At 35.3% G+C, this 22,863-nt stretch overlaps 1 protein-coding gene across 4 annotated transcripts in view; it reads left to right on the top strand.

The window, feature by feature from the left end:
- Positions 1-22,863, top strand: part of CDH19 (cadherin 19) — a 99,946-nt gene that overhangs the window by 24,656 nt on the left and 52,427 nt on the right. For all 4 annotated transcript variants that reach the window (XM_027069149.2, XM_027069148.2, XM_027069150.2 and 1 more), the window contains exons 2-4: positions 2,187-2,426; positions 5,986-6,280; positions 21,380-21,499. In XM_027069149.2, the coding sequence (XP_026924950.2) occupies positions 2,232-2,426; positions 5,986-6,280; positions 21,380-21,499 (610 nt within the window). In that variant the 5' untranslated portion in view covers positions 2,187-2,231. The remainder of the gene's footprint in view (positions 1-2,186; positions 2,427-5,985; positions 6,281-21,379; positions 21,500-22,863) is intronic.

The raw sequence follows: 22,863 nt of genomic DNA, 5'->3' as shown, positions 1-22,863 counted from the left end.
TATTATGCTAAGTGAAGTCAGTCAGTCATAAAAAGGCAAAATACCATATGATTTCACTCATATTTATGATTTAAGAAACCAAATAGATGAACATAGGAAAAGAAAAAAAAAGAGAGAGAGGGAGGCAAACCATAAGAGACTTTTAAATACAGAGAACAAACTGAGGATAGCTGAAGGAGAGGTAGGCAGAGGGAGGGGCTAAATGGTTAATGGGTATTAAGGAGGGCGCTTGGGATGAGAACTGGTATAACATGTCAGTGATGAATCACTGAATTCTCCTGAAACTAATATTACACTACATGTTAACTAAAATTAAAACAAAACCCTGAAATATTAAAAAAATAGGTTGGTGCAAATCAGGTTCTAGATAATGTCCTTTTTTTATACTTATTCTTGTGTGTTTTAAATATCTTTGACTCTAGTACAGCATGTTTCCTAAAACCCCTCACTTTTTTTCCTAGATGAATGAAAATATAATAACATAAAGTTGACATAAATGTATTTACCCAACACTATAATTATAACTTCACATCGCTGTTAGTGATACTTTTCCAAATTTATACAAAATAGCATCCTCATTAGGAAACTGAGCTTGTTCTGACTGCCTTCATTATTTACTGGGTATCAAAAATATAGATTCACAATTTCTAAACAACAGACATTATTATTTGGATTTCAAATATTCAACATTAGGATGAAATCCATCTTCAGTTTTCACATCAGTTGAATTTCATGACCTTCATTAAGTAAATATATAACGAAGAATGCATCTGCTTGAAGGAGAGGCACCACAGAATGCCCATGTATGACAATGTGTTCTGTCTTAATTAGGTGTTTTTTAACAACTCTTCTAACAAGAGCCAAAGCCCTAAAATATCTCTCAAGGGTTGTTCAAAAATATGTGGAGAAGATTCAAAGTGAAATCATACAGGAAACTCGTAACAGAAATAGGGACTCTGAATTTTCTGTTGATTGTATAGTGTTAAACTCTTTGTAGATTTGACAAAATTATTTTTCTTCATGAGTCCCAAAGAAACAAATCCAATTTGGTTATATTGAGGTGCTATGTCAATGTGGCAAGTGCAAAGATATTCCATTTCCTATAAGAGTGAGAATTACCAGTCATTTCAAAGAGAATTGCATGATCAGTATCCATTAAATAGAAAGTTTTACCTGTAAAATTCAATAGTTCAGAGTTTCTCTTTTAATATTTAAATAATAGAAGATATCTTTCTTTTTTTATTATTTTGAGAGAAAGAGAGACAGCTCAAGGAGGACAGGAGCAGAGAGAGAGGAAGACCGAGAATCCCAAGCAGGCTCCACTCTGCTAGTGCAGAACCCGACATGGGACTCGATCCCATGAACCTGAGAACATGACCTGAGCTGAAACCAAGAGTCAGATGCTCAACCAACTAGATGCCCCTAGAAGATATCTTTTTTCTTCATCTTCTATAGCATAAATAATCAGACATTTGTACTCAGACACAATATTTTTGTATTTATTTTCTAAAAATAGCATCGTCTCTTTGTTAAGATGAAAACCATTTCATACCCTTCATAATATAAAATGGTAAATATCTTGCACGGGTTTTCTATCCAGAGTGTTTTTATAACTTCAGCATAACCGATTATGAAATCCTCCAGGTTTCAAGATGAGTTGTCATTTTGTCTAGTTAATACTAGATAAAATGCTATAACTTGGGAAATTGGGTAAGAAAATTTATTGCTATTGAAAAAGGGGAGTAGAAGATTACATTTTCCCCCTGCCTTGACTTGTTTTAATGGGGCAGTTTGAGTTTTACAGAGATAGAATTTTTAAATTAAAGAAAAAAAATCTAATTTCAGTATCAACTGTCAATCAAGGAGATTGCCAGATCAACTTTTCAACCTTCAGGCAGATTTATGACTATAGCTTAAAATGGACAGTGCTTGGGCAGAAGTTTCTAATTATGCCATTCAAATTATTGCTGAGCTGCAAAATATAACAAGCGTAATTGGATGATAAATTAAATGTATATTGTTGTTCCTACTTTTATGGATGCAAAAGTTATATCCTTTCTTTAGCAATTATGTGAGCAAATGTTATTTTAAATGTAAAATTTTGTGGTGTTTCTTGTTCTTTTGGAATATGTAAGATACCTAAAGCATAAAAAGATTCTAAAGGAACACTCAATTTTTGTTTGCAGCTACTGTTTCCTCCGAAGAATACCAGTTGGAATCAAACGAGCAGAATGGATTATTGCTTATTGCTGCCTTTTACGTTGGGAATTTCTCTCCTATGGCCTTGCTTTATGGCAACAGAAATCTCTCAAACAGAGGAAGTTAAGCACCCAGTGGATTCTCATTTGAGAGTGAAGCGTGGTTGGATGTGGAACCAGTTTTTTGTACCAGAGGAAATGAATAAGACTAATTATCACATTGGCCAGGTACTGATTTTATCAGAGTGTTACAGGAAATACTATTATGTAAATCTAAATGGATGGGTTGAGGAAGTTTTAAGGCATTTGATGCGTCGTACATTTTCTCGGTGGAACCCTTAGGAAGCTTTAGCCATAGGCCTAATTAATTGTTTCTGATTTCCAGGCACCTAAAATACCTGCAAAACTTGAGGAGGAAAGAAACCTCTGATTTTCAAATTTCACTTTTGTCTCCCATATGAAAATAGAGCCCTCATTTATCAACATCTGGAAATGTGATGGTGTTATTTTTGGTAATGGATCAAAGCAACCACACTGAGAATAATAACGTTTACCAACAGTATTTAGCCTGAGTTTCTATTATGCTCAGTACGTGTTGATTTACCCATCATTAATTTTTCATGAAGCAGATTAATACCAAGCCCTTTTACAGTTAAGTAGCTTCAAGAGCATACACACTTCATTTGATTATGAAGTATAAAGAATAATTATTTTTACTTTCTTGTAAGATATATGTATATATCTTTAAGATATATATATATATTTAAATTTCCTAATGAGATAGAATGTTCCCTATTTATGTTTTTGGTTTTTGTTATCATTCAATATTCTTTAAACAGAGGTATTTACAATACCGTGTCCTTTTTCTAAGGATCTTTCTCTAGATGAATGAACTGAAATAAGTTTAACCACTAATTAACTGGCACTAAAATTTAATTGGGCCCAAAGGGTGAAGCACTCAAAATTCATGAACTCCCTTTCCCTGGCCCTTTCAGGAAAGCTTCAGTGTTAGCACGATGTCCAGATTCCAGAGGAGTTCGTCTATCACCTCCGGTGAATGTGTATGTGTATACTCCACCAAAGGCTTAGATTGGGATCTTATGCAAACAGATTTCAAACGTTTGTGCATGTATGTGTTCCTGCTGTGAGTCAGATTTCTCATCTCTTTATTCTCTAAGATGACTCCAGGTAAATCACAGGCAGGATGGCACAAATGAGGTCCGCAGTTAAGTGTCTGCTGGTTAACTGAGTCTCTGGTCGCATCTGCGGTGGAGTCCACGGAGTACCATGTGCTCTGCCATCAATGAGTGGGGTGACAGACTCACACAGACGGGGAACTTTTAGTGAATGAGACTCTGCAGGGAAGTGCCTCAGTACAGTCAGAGCAGAGACTACCTCCCTGGCCAACTGTCACATTTTCTAGTTTGTGTTTTTGTGCTCCCGGTGCTCCCGGCACACCTCCTGTTCCGTTCACGTGGTGGTTGGTTTTGCCTATTTTTTTCATTCTATAAAAATACTTGTGAAAATATTCTAACGGGTGTTTGGCCTTGAAACACTGTCATTCGACTTAAATGACACACAGGTAACTGCTTTAAAAGAGAGTAATAATGAATACCTAGGTGTTGTCGTTAAAGAGCTGGTGAAAATTAAATGTAGCTGATGTGTCCAAGATGACTTTCTTTTTGCACTATTTGTTAACAGAGATTAGGTTTGGAAAGCACAATTAAGTAAAAATGTAAAGGCATACTGATTTGCCAAATCAATGGTAATTTCCTGATTGAAAGAAGTAGTTTTGAATAGAAATGTAGAAAATATCATGACACTGGAGGGGCGCCTGGGTGGCTCAGTCGGTTGAGCGTCCCACTTCGGCTCAAGTCATGATCTCCCACTTTGCGGGTTCAAGCCCCATGTCAGGCTCTGTGCTGACAGCTCGGAGCCTGGAGCTACTTCAGATTCTGTGTCTCCCTCTCTCTCTGCCCCTCCCCTGCTCACGCTCTGTCTCTCTGTATAAAAAATAAGTAAAAACATTTAAAAAATTAAAAAGAAAGAAAATATCATGACACTAGAATTCATGAAATTGAAATGTCTTTAACTTACGAACTTTGTGACCTTAAAAGGCAGATACTTAATATATATTCATGTATATTTAAGTAAATATATATACATATTTTTTTATTTTTATTTTTTTACTTAAAATGGGTCCATGAAAAGACCAAACTCACTGATCTATGAAAATTATACTGTGCAGATACTTGGAATACATTTACTCATTACTAAATTTGACTTATCATCATCCTAATATTGAATCAAATTTTCAAATTATATTAAAATGATACCTGAAAAACATAGGACATACATAACTTTCCTTTGATATAATTATTGGAAAGGACACTGTTTCCCTTAATCTCTTATTAGTAAGTCATGGAGACTTCCTTTTTATCTTATGAGTAGTGAAGAACCATCACATTAAAAGAGCTATAGCTCTTTTATTATAGCATTATTACTATTATTCCCAATCTGTTTCTTTCATTGAATAGCCGTGTTATTCAACACATTACTAAAATTATTAAAATTAATTGTTGTAGACACCTTCAGGTATTCCACACAATCACGTAGAAAAATATTAACTAGTCCATTGTACCTTGAACTATCAGAAAAGTTATGAATTTGTTTAAGATTGTGTTTCTTGGTTAGCTTTGTAAATTTTCAGGAAGCTCTTACTTTAAAGAAGGGTTTATTTGTAAATGATGAATCAAGAAAACCAAGGATTCACAATAATTTCAGGATGATGGCATACTTCTCTTTATGTAAAGGTAATTTAGATATGAACAAGTAACCAGTGTTGCCTATATCATAATAACCCTTGTTTTTATATATCAAATTCAGAAGTCCATTAACATTATGAACGAACAAATTCACTTTGCTTTTAAACATAAAAACAATTAGGGTCCAAGAAGAAAAGACATATTTGACAATTGAATAGAACATGTTGGGAAGAAAGAGTTAGATCTAATTTGGCAAAACTCAAGCCATAAATGACCATGTTACCTAGTGGTTTGCAGGAGAGGCTCTTGGGGTCGGACAGACCTGTTGTCTAAATCATAAACTTATACAAAACCATGACTCTGTGAATGTTTAAAAATTTTTCAGTCTCTCTTTCTCTGTAGAAATGATAATGTCAATAGTTTTTATCTCATGATACTATGAGGATAAATTGGGAAATCATATAGAAAACGATTTGTACATTTTATAGCATGTTATAAATGCCAAAATGGATGGCTCAGCTATCATTACCTTCCCAACACGCTCCCTTATTTTCTTGGTAATATTTTCGTATTTCCTACATGTTTTTAACCTAGAGATAGAATACCACTGTTTATCTAGACTATTATCTGCCTATCAGTCTCTAGGTCCCAATCTAACGCAAATATTTGAGAGCGTGGTTTTGGTGACTCAGAATGTAATCATAGAGTAAACATGAGCCACCAACTTTGGTGTGCATCATTTATGAAAGGCACTTTGTTTTTCAATTATTAGTTTCTAATTAGAATAATCTATTTAGAGTAATAAGATCTGTACAGTTACTTATACTGAAATATCAGACTCCTCTGCTTGATGACACAATTTAATCTTAAAATTAATATTTCACCTGATTTAATATCCTATGGGAATTACATGGGGTTATTAACATAGGGGAAAATGAACAGACAGGAAAATAAAATCATTAAAATTGATTTGTCCATTTAAATATGCCTGGAAACTAAATTATCCCTCTTTGCACTTGCAGCTAAGATCTGATTTAGACAATGGAAACAACTCTTTCCAGTACAAGCTTTTGGGAGCTGGAGCTGGAAGTATTTTTGTCATTGATGAGAGAACAGGTGACATTTTTGCCGTCCAGAAGCTTGATAGAGAGGAACGATCCCTCTACACTCTAAGAGCCCAGGTAATAGACGGCACTACTGGAAGGGCTGTGGAACCTGAGTCTGAGTTTGTCATCAGAGTTTCGGATATCAATGACAATGAACCAAAATTCCTAGATGAACCTTATGAGGCCATTGTACCAGAGATGTCTCCAGAAGGTATTGCATATTAATTTACATTAAAGATATATTAACAATTACAACAGATTGAAATTTTTGAGCTAATGTTTTGGAAGCGAATTAGTTAAAGTTCAACACTCGTACTTCCTTCTACAAACATGTTAAGTCAAATAATTTTAAAAATTAGACTGTCATTTAAATTTTGTAAACAATGGTACTATATTTTAATACATTAGTTGTCTTGTTAAAATATCTCAGTCTTCAAGGCAATAGAAGAAAAGGGTTAAATATGTGGTTTTTAGTGATTTATAAAATTCTTTAGCTTATTCACTTACTAGTTTCTCCATTGCAAGAAGGTATTTTCCAAAACAAGATATAATTTTGTCTCTGAAAAAAGTATGCACGGCCATCTGGAAAGATATGCACGTATAAATCATAGAATCCAATTTATAAGACAAAAGTACTATATGCTTCAAAGTCATGGAACATAAAGACTAAAAACAAAAAAAGGGGTCGAACACCTCTGTGCAACTGTATTTATTTTCAAAGTTCCTTTCATACCTACTGTTATTTTTATAAATATCTTAAATATAATGCCTGTAGAAGCACGTGGTTTCCATAAGATATAAGAACTGACTGCACTGAAAATCAGAAATGTCTTTCTAATAGAGGGGAATTATGGTGTGGCTGTGCAAAGTTTGTCCACTCATTCATTCATTCAGAAAATGTTGGCAGCACAATATATAGTAAAATTAAGTTCATAAAATTTTCTTAAGTGTAATAAATTCTATTCAATAATGGTCATTTTAAATTATATTAACAGGCTTTAAAACTGCTTTACCTAACATCTGATTGATTAGCCAACAATTCTAAAAGTGTATATTCTACTGTATATTTTCCTGATTCTTTGTTTTTTAACAGTCCGGGAAGCAATTTAAAGACTTCTTTCTACGTGCATTCAGAACATAGGTCTTTACAACATAAACAAATTTAGCTGTGAATATGTATCAAGACCGATTATTATTAGACATAAACGACACATGAATATTGCATTTGGTAGCCAGGCAGTGAAACATTTCATTTCTCTCCTCCTCCTCCTCCTCCTCCTCCTCCTCCTCCTCCTCCTCCTCCTCCTTTTTTTTAAACAGCATACATTATGGACCTAACATTTACTAGCAAATTTTGTAAAATGTAATTTTGGAAGTAATTGCTAGTATGAAACGTATATCTTAGTTCTAACACAGCGAACAATAACTATTTTAAATAAGGTGACCCTTGATGCTTTCCATTATGAAAGTGTTAATTATGAGTGAAATATGATGATGATTAATTGACTGGAGAAGGTGGGACTTTTAGGAAATGATATTTGAAGTGGATTACAAAGAATACAGTCATGCCATATTCTAGAAAAAGACTCACATTGCAGTAGGATAAGAATTGCCTATATCAATATGGGAGTGATTGATAGAGCGAGTCTGTAAGCATGACGATAGATGAGATCCCCTTGGCAGAGAACGTAGGTGGAGAAGAGAAAAGCATACTAGGTGAGCTGATTAAAAAGGGGGTTGACTGGGAAATTAGAATGAATGAGATTGGTCAGTGATAGAGGACAAAGAAAGACAAGAAAAGCGGTGTTACAAAGGAAGAGATCCTCCAACTTTGTTAAATAAAATCAAAGTGTACTGACTGTAGTGACTTTTGATTTGGCAAGTAAGAGGCTCCTAGTGATTTTGGTTGAATTGATGCAGCTGCAGTATTCTGAAGATTATTCTATTGCGTGAATGAATGGAGAAGAGGAAATTACAGCGAATTTAGCCAACTTTAAAAGATGTTACGCCACAGGGAAAAAATAGAGATGTAAGGCACTAGGTAGAAGGAGATAAAGGTAAAGAGGATTTTGTTGTTGTTACTTATTATTTAATCATTTATTAAGATGGGAAATTTAATATCACAGTGATATACTATAGGGAATGATCCAAAGAAGAGTATTTTTGAAGAAAAATAAGGGGGCTTTTTCTGCTGGGAACCTATTCTCTTTTTTTTTATGTTTATTTTTTTATTTTGAGAGGGAGAGAGAGAGAGAGAGAGCATGAGGGTGAGGGGCAGAAAGAGAGTGAGAGAGAATCCACCTGTGCTGTCAGCACAATGTCTGATGCAGGGCTCTATCCCATGAACCATGAGATTGTGACCTGAGCCAAAATCAAGAGTCAGATGCTTAATGGACTGAGCTACTCAGGAGCTCCTGGAAAACTATTCTTGGGAAAGGAAAGACCCATGGAATCTAGGGCAATAATAGAGGAGACAGATTTCAATAGGTTAACACTTTGGTTGATATCAAACCAGTTCATAAGTGATTGTTTCTATCCATTAAGTATGAGACAAAGGCAGTAATTGAGACCAAAGGGGTGGATTTTTAGATACAGAACAGAAGGTACAAAAAGGCCAGTTTGTAGAGTTGGAAAGTTGGCCTACAAAGAGATTGCAGTGTGTGCATACAGTATTTGCATCATGACATCAAGTGTAGCCACGAGGCTGGTTGATTCAACAGAGATCACAAAACTTTGGTTTGTTCTATATGGTATTTGGCTAGTGCATATCTCTTTGCTTTGCAATTCAAGGTTAATGTGCCTATTAACTTAGTTCATCTGTGTAATTCAGTATATCCTGTGAGAGTGCCAGTCAGGGTTCAGACCCGGTATGGAATCATAGTAAAATCAATGAGCACTTTTTATTCCTTTCTGTGGGAGGAAGGGACAAAGAGAACAATAGTCAACTGTTATCAGAAATGTCATCTACTATGGAGAGAGAGGAATATCCCCATTGTCATGTCAACTGTTGGGTAGATGGTTTCCCTCTGAAGCATTCCTGTAATTATTAACTTTGCCTTGAAGAAACCACTTAGAAGTATATGCGATTTGTTTATGTTTTTCTCAATCTCAATGCTTAAATAATGAATAATATGAATTACTTTACCTGAACCTATACTTAGTTCTTCATGTTCTTTCCATATCATTGCCATTTTATAGGTTCTTGAGTTTTGATCTTGCTTCCAAATTCCCTACTCACCTATTTCATTCTTCACAAAGCAACAGGTGCAAACATTTTATCTGTTGTCTTAACTATTTAGTATTGTATTATAGTCGTTTGCCAATTATTATATTTGAATCTGTACTTTGAATTTATTTGGTGAAGCACTTAAAGGAATCTACATTTGAGCATTGTCATCATAAGGGAGAACCAAGAAAACTACAAACTACTTGTTGCTTATTAAACACATATTTATTCACAAGTAACAGTGGACTTTTACTGATTACATTTCTATTGGAAATGCAATTCCTCTCAAAACTAGAACTACCAAGTAGAATTGAGAAAAAAACATTGTTTTTCTACTTGTCGGTCTGGAATTATAAAATTATTATCCTTCTTCCACACAAAAAATACAAGATCTAATAGGCTAAGAGTCCCACAGTACCTTAAGTTTGGGGTGATTGAGTAAAAGAATGAGTACATGGATAGGTGAAAATGCTACCGAAGTGAGTAGATGAGGTTTGGAAGATGAACAGAGATATTGGTAGATATAAAATCCAAGGAGAATCTGTGGGTGTGAGTTGAGGCATACAAAGATCAAAAGTGCTGCAGATAGCCTTCGGATAGTGATGACTCCATTTTGAAATTTCTTAGTGCAGAATTCCTAGAAATATACAACCTACCAAGACAGAATCATAAGAAATAGAAAATCAGGGGCACCTGGGTGGCTCCAGGTTAAGCATCAAGCTCTTGATTTTGGCTCAGGTCATGATCTGATGATTGTGGGATCAAACCTTATGTTGGGCTCTGCACTGGGTGTGGAGCCTACTTAAGATCCTTTCTCTCTCTCTCTCTCTCTCTCTCTCTCTCTCTCTCTCTCTCTCTCTCTCCCCCTACCCTACTCATTCCCACTCTCTTGCCAAAGGAAAAAAAAAACAAGAAAAAAAAATCAGAGCAGATTATTAGTAAGACTGGATCAGTAACTAAAAACATTCCAACAAACATAAGTCCACCATAAGTTGGCTTCACTGGTAAGTTCTACCAAACATTTTAAACAATAATTAATACCAATCCTTCTCAAACTCTTCCAAAAACTTGAAGAGGAGGGAACACTCCCAAACTCATTTTACAAGGGTGGCATTGCTCTGAGACCAAAACCAGATAAGGGCACCACAGGAAAACTACCTGTCAGTATCTCAGGTGAACATTGATGCAAAAATTGTCAACAAAATTCTAGCCAGCCCAATTCAACAATACATTAAAAAGATGATATAAAGATGAAGGGGGATTTATCTCTGGGACGCAAGGATGGTTCAACAACAGCAAATCAAATATGATATACCAGCTTAGTAGAATAAAGTATAAAGATCATATAATCCTCTCAACAGATGCCAAAAAAAACACTTGACAAAATTCAACATTTTTTCAGGATGAGAAAGGCTCTCAGTAAATCAGTTACAGAAAGGACATACCTGAGCATAATAAAAGCCACATATGACAAAACCCCAGTGAAAATCATACTCAATATTGAAACACTGAAATATTTTCCTCTAAGATCAGGAAAAAGACAAAGATGCCCACCCTACTTTTTTTGACATAGTACTGGAAGTCCTGGCCAGAGCAATACTCTGTACCTAAGTATACTCAGTGGGGAAAAACAATGGTCATTTCAACAAATAGTGTTAGTGTTGGGAAAACTGGATATTCACATGCAAAAGAATGAAATTGGATCCTTATACTACTCATAAAAATGAACTTAAGGACTAAAGATTGGACACGAAAGCATAAGAAAAAATGTTGACATTGGTCTTGGCAATGATTTTTTGGATGTGATACCAAAAATAGAAGCAATAAAAGGAAAAATAAGCAAATTGGACTGCATCAAACAAAAAAGGCTTCTGCACAAAGAAACAATCATCAAACTAAAGAGGATACTTCCACAATGGCAGAAAATATTTCTACACCATCTATCAGTTAGGAGGTTAATATCCAAAATATAGAAGGACCCCCATACAACTCGATAGCAACCCCCCAAAATAATCCAATTAAAAATGAGCAGAAGGTATGGATAGACATTTCTCCAAAGAACAATACATATGGCCAACAGGTACATGAAAAGATGCTCAATATCACTAATCAGTTCAGGGAAATGCAAATCAAAACCACAAGAAGATATTTCCTCACACCTGCTAGAATGGCTATGGTCAAAAGGACAAATAAGTGTTGGAAAGAATGCAGAGAGAAAAGAGAAACTGAGCGCTGTTAGTGAGAATGGTAATTGGTGCAACCACTATGGAAAAGAGTATGGAGGTTTATAAAAATTAAACATAAAACTACCATGTAATCCAGCCAACTCACTTCTGGGTATGTATCAGAGGAAATGGAATCACTGTCTCAAAGAGATATCTACACCTCCCTGTGCGTTCCAGCATTATTTACAATAGACAAGACATGGAAACAACTTAAGTAAGTGTTCATCATGGATGAATAGATAAGGAAGATATGGTATATATATACACACACACATATATATAAAGAGAGAGAGATAGATATATATACACACAATGGTATATTATTCAATCATAAAAAACATGAAATATTGCCATTGGTGACAACATGGATGGACCTTGAGGGCATTAAGCTAAGTGAAATAAGCAAAAGAGAGAAAGACAAATACTATATAATTTCACTTATATGTACACTTTTTAAAAAAATTTCAACTTGTACAAACAGAGTAGAATGATGATTGCTGGGTCTAGGACTTGGGAAAATGAGGAAGTGTTGGTCAAACTGTAACATTACAGTATTACATATTGGAAGGTTACCAAGACATTAGGTCTTAACTATTCTCACCGCAAGAAAGTAAAATTGTAATTATGGAGGTATTAACTCACTTTATTGTGATAATCATTTCTCAATATATTTGTGTATATCATTCATCACATCGTATGCCATAATTGACACAATGTTGTATGTCAATTATATCTCAATAAAGCTTGTAGAAAAAGAAATTCACTTTAGTAACATTTACCATCAAAATGACATAAATATGTTACCCACTATAACAAAAAAGTGGTTGAATTCAATTTAGATAATTTTACTTCTTGACCTCATAAATTATAATAATAAATTTCAACATGTAGCAGAGAATTCTCAGAAACACAAACACCCTGATTTCTTAAAATATATCGAATTTGAAAATTAAACTGTATGAAATTTATATCTTTGGACATGTGAGTTTGAATGTGATTGATATTGGGATGGATTACTCTTTGTATGCTCTCTGAACATATTGTTTGCTTTCTTAAACACAGTTTATTTATTTGACTTAAATTTTCTAACATTATGAAAAGTAGAGGTGTCAAAAATACAACACAAGAATAATAAGAATGACCTAATTTTCAGGTTCTTGTAGACAGGAAAACGAAAAAAAAATATTTGAAGAGTATTTTTCACATTTAAGGTGACAAGTGGGAAAATGTCTATTTTTTGAGTTTCACTTGGAGGTTCTAGATTGTAAAAGTAATTGCATCTCACATATAAACACAAGAGGGATGGGCCAATCAGTCCCTGTAAATAAATAATGATCCTCATACTAATAAAATAAGTTCCCAGTGTGAAACAGTGAGCACATCCACGATTAGAACATTATTTCTATCATGAGTTTGAATTCTGAACATTATAATTTGACTAAGTTATCTACTGTCTTATCTGTTTTAATGTCACAAAAATCACAGAATCAGAATGTAGGTCAAAATATTATCACTTCCTTTGGTCTTCTTCAAGATTGGCCATTATGCAATTCAACATCCTCTCAGTAAATTTGCTTCAGAGTAATCAAAGTGTACTCGTACTAGAACTACATGTAAAAATAGCTTTCCTATTAGACAATTTATATCTTCATTCTAAGAAAAATCTGTTTAATATTTTTACCACTGAACTTAACGCACCAAAATTACACACTAAAATAAATGAGTCATTTTGAAATCTACCAGTTCAAATCTTGGCATTCAAACATATGTTTAACTAGGGCACACTGTTTATTGAGTACTCTAGAATAAATGGAAACTTTGTATATAAAATGTCCTTGTCACAAGTTGCTGTCTTTTCTACTGCCTACATGATATCTCAATTAACCTGCATATCAAAATTTATCACTCTTTTACATTTTTATGCATATCTCCCATAATCTCTATAAAGAAGATAAAATATTCAGTGTGAAATATGAGATATCATCTAATAAAGTTTTGTTACTAATATTAAACTAAACTTCTGAATGAGAATCATTCAGTCCTCTGTAATACCTCTGCTTAATACTGAATTCCACATAAATCAATATTGATGGGGTTATACTATTCTTACATTAGGTTTTACTCTTGATGGGAGAGTAAGTCTAACATGTCGAGAAATCGTATTCATGCTGTCAATAATGCTTTTGACCTTCAAAAATTTTATATAGACTTGTAAGTTTTAGCACTTACGAATAATTACAAAGTGTCATTTCTATGTAGGTTCTCACATACAATAAATATTTTGTCTTATGTTAATATGCCATTATCTCACCATAGTTTTGTAACTTGTGTCACAGCAAATGAAGTATATTGGCAAACTGAAGTATATTCCCAGTTCCCACGGTTTAGACTACTAAACTATGATTTTCCTCTCAAGAATTTAGTACAAGTTTACATCCTGTGTTACCTATGTAATAGTATATTTTTGTAATATAGTATTGCTGAGAAAATGGGTAAAGTCAAATATTGTGTTAAATTTTTCATAAAGTCCTTTTGCAAAAAAAATAGCTTTAAAGAGAGGATTTTAAACATGCCTGATTTTCTATGGAAACTGCATCTGGCTTAACCCAAGATTTCCCTGGTCACTGTGTGAGCCAGGAGATTAGAGAAGCTGAGCATTGTGTATGAATAGATAATGATGAAGGGCCACCTTTCAAAGGTCATGATATGCAAGACTGAGCAAAAGGACATGATATTGAATGGAGGTTCCATCTCCCTTGTAGTGCACAAGAAACAGTTGGTGAAAAGAAAAAATTGAAATATAAAGCAGCAGATGAAACTACTAACAAATAAAACTACCTTGGCCAAGTAGACTAAAGTCATGACCCAGACTTTAATAGATTTGAATGACCCATCAGTAGGGTCTGTTGCCCCATATGCCAGACTGGGGGATCCAGCTAAGGCAGCCAATGCCCTGTACCTTAAAGGTATGGAAGTCAGGGGACATCGCCATAGCCCCAGTTCTCACCTTGAATTAACATGCTGTGCTTCTGAGAACACCAAACCCCATCATGCCTAAGGAAAGAGTTGTTTACTGGAATTTGCCATGAGATGTCTCACCAGGATGGGTAAATTACTCCACCCCTCTGGTTGAAGGAAACGATTCACTCCTCACTGGGATACCATTGTCCTGCTGCAAGCCGGACCTATTGAAACAGAATATCCCTGGAATGGAACACACACCATTAAAAGAAAGGGAAAGGTTAGGGTCCTGAGCTGGCATATCCCACCACCAACTCATCTCTTTACCTCCCCCCACCCCGGCTAACATGAGGTATGCACAGCCAGGTCAGTTTCCTAAAGCTGCCAACCTCATTCTCAAGGCCAGGTGGGCACATTGTTTCCCCCCTAGTACAATCATTTGGCTGCCTTTTTTGTTCCTTCCGTTGGCCTCAAGGACGTTATGACACATAGAAGCCCCTACTAAATTTACCCAGCAAGCCTTGAATGATAGCCAGAAGAGTCTGCCCTTATTGAATACTAAAATGTGTCTGATGATAAAAGCTTCCCACCCACCGCCCCCCACAGTAAAACAGCCATGAACACTTACAGCCTCGCAAGGAGGCACCTGTGCCATTATTCAAACAAATGTTAGGTGCTCATGCCTGATGACTCTTGTGAATGTGCCATATTCATTAAATCACATGAAGATATAAGTGCGCTGACCCCAGTTCAGAGGACTTAGTAAATCAATGGTTCAGGTCATGGGATTCTTGGTGGTAAGAGCTGTCACTTATTTGGGAATTATTGTCTTAATCAGTGTTTTTCTTGAATGTGCCTGTATCACCTGCCTTCGGTGCAGCCAGAGATGCCAAATGAGCCACCTCCATGCTAGAGAAGCCCCTTGCTGATGGCTGAGGACACACTATGGAAAAGGCGAGCCTATAAGATTGTAAGAGTCAGTCGTGAGGTTGTGGACAGTTGAGGGAGGTCACTGAGAGGATGTGTCTGCCATTTGTCCTGCATGCCGGACATGGGAGATCGGAGGCTCCTAAGCCCCTCCCCTGTCCTTGAAATGTGACTTCCACTAGTGTTTTCCTCTCCCAGAAGCTACTCCAGGAATCCAGCTTTCAGATAGAAATGAGGTGTTGTCACTGTCTGGATATTACATAGGACTGAAGCTATATATGACTGACTAAAAGCCTTTATGACTTTCAAGACTTGGTGGGCAGGTCGAAAAAACTACTCGTCTTGAGGACACCCAAAACAAGCCTCAGGAATGAGTTCTCTTGCTCAATACAACTACCACCTGCCAATCTGGAGTGGCATGTGTCATGTTTGGTCTCCTCCTGTCCTCCTTGTTCAGGGGCCGGTTTCAGATTACAGCTAGGAAGATCTGGAGGAGTTTGTGAAACTAACAGTGACCAGATCTCCAATTTTACCAAGGACAACTCTGCTTAATCCTGTTTTGTTGTTGTTGTTGTTGTTTTTCCCTGGCATTTTGTCCAGAAAGCACTTGGCCCAGAATGTTTTTTTTCTTTTATTATTATTAGTAGGTTCATTATAATAAGCCAGAGTGAATTTGGGAGACATTGACTTTGTGCTTGTACCTCTTAACATGGGGTGTGACAAGTAGTGTCCGAGGCGTGTGGCTAGTGAGTAAAGTGTCTCCTTTTAAGACATGATTAAATCTGAAAGGCGGCTAGTGATAACCCGGGACACAAAACACAATTAAGCCAAGAGGCTGATTAAATAATGCAAATACATGTGAAGAATATCTATCTGGTGATATATTTAATGTGAAAATAATCTGTATAAAGCATTTTTCATTAATGTACATATATATATCAGTTGTCCTTTAGAAATAACTTTATTACTAGGATATACTTTAAAGAAACTTTAATTAATTTTTTTTTAGTGTTTCTGTGTTTTCCAGAGGAAGAGAGACAGAGAACAAGTAGGGGCGGGGCAGAGAGAGAGAGGCAGACACAGAATCTGAAGTAGGCTCCAGGCTCTGAGCTGTCAGCACAGAGACCGATGCAGGGCACAAACCCACAAACTTCAAGATCATGACTTGAGCCGAAGTCGGAATTAACCGACTGAGCCACCCAGGTGCCCCGAGAAAGTTTAATTTTTGATCCATTAGTGTAGTTAAACTGACTTTGTCAGGTTTTAGTGAGAGCACAGTAAAATGTTGATGAAAGGAATGGAGACACTAAACAGGTTGGTTCATACATAGGGCATGTACCACGCTTCTTGCACTGATGAATAATGAATACGCTGTTAACAATAATATTCTACTGAATTCCATTTCGGTAGGGTTAGAGCAACCTGTGCAGGCTGGGAGAAAGGCATCAATGGGTATGTCTAAAGACATAAAGAATTTGTGCCTTGAGACAAATATCAGGTTATCAATCACCCAATCCTAATCAAGAAAGGCTGGCTTTTGTTTTCTTCTTTCCCTGATGTCATGCAAAATAATTCCTATCTTTATGGAAGTTTCATTATTCTATTTTTGTTATATACTTCTCACCTTTATATCTAGACTTTATTTTAAGCCGATTTTTGTGAATGGTGTAAAGCAAGTGTCAAATTCTAGATCAAAAGAGAGATGACTGATGGATGGCTGTATAAATGGCCGCAGATACCCAGGGGACCCAGTAGCATTTATTGAAACGGTTCTCCAGTGCTCACCTGTGCCATCCTTGCATGAGTGAGCTCTCCATATGTGTATGATTTTGTTTCTGAATCGCTAGTCAGTTTGTCCTCTTTTGTTCTTCCAGGGGCTAATGTTCTATTGTCTTTATTGCCATAGTTATGTCATAAGCCCTGCTTCCTGTTAGTACACGTCTTCCAGATGTTCCTTATCAGAGATGTCTGTCTTGCTTAATCCTTTGCATTTCCATGTATATTTCAAGTTAGATGTTTAATTTATCCAGTAAGACAACTTGCTAAGATTTTGATTAGGATAGTATTTACACTATGGATCTGTCTGTTGGTATTTCTAAATGGTCATTTCATAAACCCAGTATTTTGGTCCATGTTTGATCATTAATGTCTCTTTATTTTCTTTGTTGAGGTCTTTAACAACTTTTGTTTAGATATTCCTGAGTATATTTGTTTCTTATATATATTAGGTATTTAATTGAACTATTTTAGAGATATATATTTCTGGTAAAAATAAAAATGGACTTTTGTGTACCTTGTTGTGTTCCTATGACCTTCCTAATGTAATGATTTAATATTCTCTAAAGTTTTTATATGTATATTCTGCTTGATTTTCAAACAAAAATATTGTTTTTGAATCACTAAAACATTTTTTTAATGTTTTGGTTGGTTTTTTTTTTTTTCATTTTTGAGAGACAGAGAGAGACAGAGTGCATGCAGTGTGAGGCAGAGAGGGAGGGAGACACAGAACTGGAAGCAGGCTCCAGGCTCTGAGCTGTCTGACACAGAGCTCGAACTCACGAACCGCGAGATCATGACCTAAGCCAAAGTGGAATGCTTAACTGACTGAGCCACCCAGGCGCCCCTGTCATCATTTTTAATCTTTCATTTCTGTATGCATGGCATTGCCTCATTTCATTGTCTAGGAGCTTTCCTACAATGCTGCCCAAAATAGCGTGATAATAAACTTCTTGCTTTTTAACTACCTCAGAAGGAAAAGTTTTCACATTTCACAGGTAAATATGATTGCTGTCAAAGTTTAAAAATGCCCTCCATCAGACTTAAGAAGGTGTCTTTTTCTCGTAATTCCCTGAATTTTTATTGCAAATGGAACTGGGATATTTTCAGATGTGTTTTATGTATCTAATGAGAATTTTTGTCTTATGTTTTTCTTTGTTAAGCCTTTAATGCCACGAATTATATAGGTTCATTTTCTAATGTTAAAACATCCTTGAATTTTTGTAATGAAAAATTCAAAATGCCTTCTCCTATGAAAATAAACATTCTAGGGGCGCCTGGGTGGCTCAGTCGGTTAAGTGTCCGATTTCGGCTCAGGTCATGATCTCGTGGTCCGTGAGTTCGAGCCCCGCGTCCGGCTCTGTGCTGACAGCTTAGAGCCTGGAGCCTGTTTCCGATTCTGTGTCTCCCTCTCTCTCTGACCCTCCCCTGTTCATGCTCTGTCTCTCTCTGTCTCAAAAATAAATAAACATTAAAAAAAATTTTTTAAAAGGAAAATAAACATTCTAAAACAGTTCCTTAAGCATGCTGACTTGGGTCTCTCTGAACTATGTTCTTATCTAGAATAGTCCCCGTAATATTTTAGAATCAACTTCAATTTATAGTGATGGGTGGGCTGTTGTTGAGAAACGGGATGGCCAGGAGACTGGAGCCACAGGCTTCATAAAACTGACCAGAGCGATTCTTGCAGTAAACAATAAGCATGTCATAAAAGCAGTGATTATGTAAGCCTGGCAAGGCTGCTCTATGTGAAAAGGGCATCTTGGTGCTATTCATTTTGATTTCAAATGTGAGTAATGCAGCTCTATGATTACTGACAGATAAAGGAAGAGTTACACATGTTTGTATAAGAATGAGTAGAAACTGAAAAGCTATTTGTTTAAATCACCCAGTATCCCTTACCTATATTTAACTGGTAACAGAAGGAGGAGGGGACAGGGGGACTTTGGAACAATTTTGATTTTTTTCACTGAAGGACACGTTATTGGTCTTATAGTGATATTTTGTTTAAATTTTGTGTATGGCTAATTCCTAACTGCAAGTGCATGTACACACATGTTCTCTTACAAATGACAAGGAAAACATAAATGGAAAACATATATATATATATATATATATATATATATATATATATATATATATATATAAAACATATCAATTTTTTTAAATTTCTTGACTACTCTGACGTTTATTTATTATTACAGTTTATGTTACTTGACTAGTGAAGATCTCTGCAGTATTTAAATTTCTGATTAGGAAAATATGTAAGCTTCTCTCTTTTGACTTTATATTTTTTTTAATGTTTTATTTATTTTTGAGACGGTGAGCACTAGCAGAGGAGGGGCAGAGGGAGGGTGAGGACAAAGGATCTGAAGCAGGCTCAGAGCTGACAGCAGGGAGCCCATGTGGGGCTTGAACTCATGAACCAACCCTAAGATCATGACCTGAGCCAAAGTCAGCTGCTCAACCAACTGAGCCACCCAGGCACCCCTCTCTTTTGACTTTTTTTTTAGAAAAACCTTTTAGAAAATATCTAAGAAGGTTTAAAGTGGTTTAAACTGTATTTAATGAATTGTGATGTCATTGAAAAAGCAGCAACTAAAGCAAATAAAACAAAATCAGATAATTAGAATGATATTAACATTAGATAGCGTTGATAGCATCTTCAACACATCATATCCTTCTGTGTGTGTGGGCGGGGAAGATCATTTAAGATCAAGTCTTTTAGGAACTTTAAAGCATACAATACAATATGGTGGCCTAGAGTCACCATGCTGTGCACTTGTTCTCCAGAACTTATTCATTTCCTGACGGCAACTTTGTTGGTTTTGATCACCATTTATCCAGGTCTCCCAGCCTCTGTGAGTCAGCAATTTACCCTTTGTTTCTAGAGATCAGCTTTTCTAGATTCCACATATAAGTGATATCTTTGTCTTTCTCTGTCTGCCTTATCTTGCTTAGCATAATGCCCTTAAGGTCCATCCATATCATGGCAATCGAAGGGAACGTATTGTAAAACACTTGAACCTAAGGTGTTTACATTTTGAGTGGTTGTGCAGTACAAAGCAAGTGCTAAATGACTAATAAAATACTACGACAAAAGAGCAAATACTATATACATTTGAGGGCCACGGTAAAAGTTTCAACAACTTTATTACTGACAAGTAGAAGGGCTTCCCATTAGAATGTCTCGGTTTACAAAACAAGATTGTAATGGAAACGTGAATGATGTTGGTAGTACAGGAAATCGCATAGACTATTTGATTCTGTGATATTCATGTTGCCATTCTTACTGACCCAGAACATGATGTTTCCATAAATGCAGATTTTCAACAAGACCTATAATGCTATCCCAACTTTACATAAAGATGATTAAAAAGCTCAATACTTTTAAAGGAAGATGTTTAATTTAAGCATTAAGTTTAAATGTACAGATACTTCTCATTGTGTTTTACTGATTGTTATTGAATTTCAATTAAGAACATTTTATGTCATCAATATGTGACAGGGTTTTGCTTTGTACTATACCAAAAAAAAAAAAAAAAGAATTCTTCAACGTAAGTATGTTATAGAAGGGAATTAAATAAGGAAGATACTTGTGCCCATCCTCAACTTGATACTATTGCAAGCTCATTTCAATTTTATTCACATTTTATCAACATTCTGTGACTTTGAGTCACAGTTCACAGAGTGATTTTTAAAGTAAACTGCTTCCAATTTCCTTTTGATTCTTCCACTAATGATATAACACACTTTTGAAAGATCATGAAATGGACATTGTAATGGATTGTTAAATAATTATATTTCATTATAGCTTAGATCTTTGTTTAAAATTCTATATTGTATATAGAATTCATATATATATGTGTGTGTGTATATGAATTCTATATACAATATAAAGTTTTAAACAAACATCTAAGCTACACACACACACACACACACACACACACATATATATATACATATATATATGTATATATATATATACACATATGAATTAGGGCTCTTTTGTATGAGATTATATTCTCTTGTCTATGCAGAATGATATCAGTTTTGTAATTCTGAACAAGGAGGGCTAGGTTTTCATTGTATGTCTTCACCTTGCTTGCTAAAGAGAAAATGCCGTATAGAACTGAATTCATTGTTCGATAAGACCGCAGTCTTAATTTCTTGTTACTATTCATATTTTCTTCAGGAACATTAGTCATCCAGGTGACGGCAAATGATGCTGATGATCCTTCAAGTGGCAATAATGCTCGTCTCTTGTACAGTTTACTACAAGGCCAGCCCTACTTCTCCATTGAACCAACAACAGGTATTTCTAAATGAAACAAAGTGCAGTTCAGCAGGATTCTAAGTAGGCAAATGTCAGAGCAAAAAAAAATCTGCTTCCAAACGTGCTGTACAGTAGACCTGAAGTTTCCAGAAATAAATGGGTTGTATTTTAGAGACTTAATTCTTTTTAGTCCTTTAGCTGATTTTTCTAACTTTCAGAGATTGAATTTCCAAATCCACACTACAAATCACTCGTATATAAGGTATAAAACATATGCAAAGACTATGACAAAACACTTAGAAAGAGAAAAAAAACAGTTTAAAAATACGGTGAAAGACCTTTAAAGCAGTTGACCAACATTTGATGTACAGAAAGCCTACAAGCATATTAAAAATGCTCATCAACCTCAGTCGTCATGGAAATGCAAACTAAAACCACAATGAGATTCACCTTCACTCCCAATTCTCTCTGGAGTCAAACCTAGGGAGAATACTGGCAGTGTCTCTTTCATACGTTCTGTGTTTTCTATAGGGATTCATATAACAGATTACAGTTATAAAACACTTCAGTCCACAATTCAAATGCTATCACAATGTGGTCCAACTTATCTGTTTTTGTATTTACAGGTCTCACAATTTTTAATGAACACTTTTCCACAGATACATTGAGGATTGGCCATTCTCTTTCTTATGTTTGTGTTCATGGTCCCCAAATCTTTAGCCCAGCATCCCGTTGTCTTCTGTTCCGCCCTTTCCTAGTTTTTTTTTAGTGATAATAATTTTTTTAGTAAATAATTTTCTAGAAAATTTTCTGTAACATTTTCTAAAATGTAGAATTTTATAGAATAAATTTATAGAATATTTATTATATTTATTATAGTCCATCTTGAATTTGAAAATCTGTTTATAGATTGATCTGTATTATGAACAACTGTCAGTCAAAAACAAATCCTTCTTCATGTATAATAACTTAAAATAGACTTTAACATCACAGGTGCACAATATATCTTGCATAAATTTGGTGTTGCAATGTACACATTTACTTATAATTAACTTCTTTCAAATTTAAAGGAGAAGTTAACTGTAGCACACTAACATTATGTTAGAGAAGATAGCAGAAAATCGTTTGAGGTAAAAATAAGACATTCCTCTTTTTTACCCAAGAGTATATGAACATAGCATTTTATTAGGGGTCTACTAGTATTCTTAGTATTGTGTTGACTACTCTAAACTCCAGGCAGAGTTGGTATTTAATTTATTATTTTTATTGTTATTTGTGTTATCCAGGGCAGTGTCTAGCACAATGTAGTCATTTAAAATGTATCAAAAGAATGAGTGCATGATGGAATTCTTAGGAAATTAACTGGAAAGATGCATGGTTAATAACGAAATAATAATTGAAGT

The sequence above is a fragment of the Acinonyx jubatus genome, chromosome D3, assembly GCF_027475565.1.
Source record: "Acinonyx jubatus isolate Ajub_Pintada_27869175 chromosome D3, VMU_Ajub_asm_v1.0, whole genome shotgun sequence".
NCBI lineage: Eukaryota > Metazoa > Chordata > Mammalia > Carnivora > Felidae > Acinonyx > Acinonyx jubatus.
The sequence above is the reverse complement of the archived record's forward strand: the minus strand, read 5'-3'. Positions and strand labels throughout refer to the sequence as shown.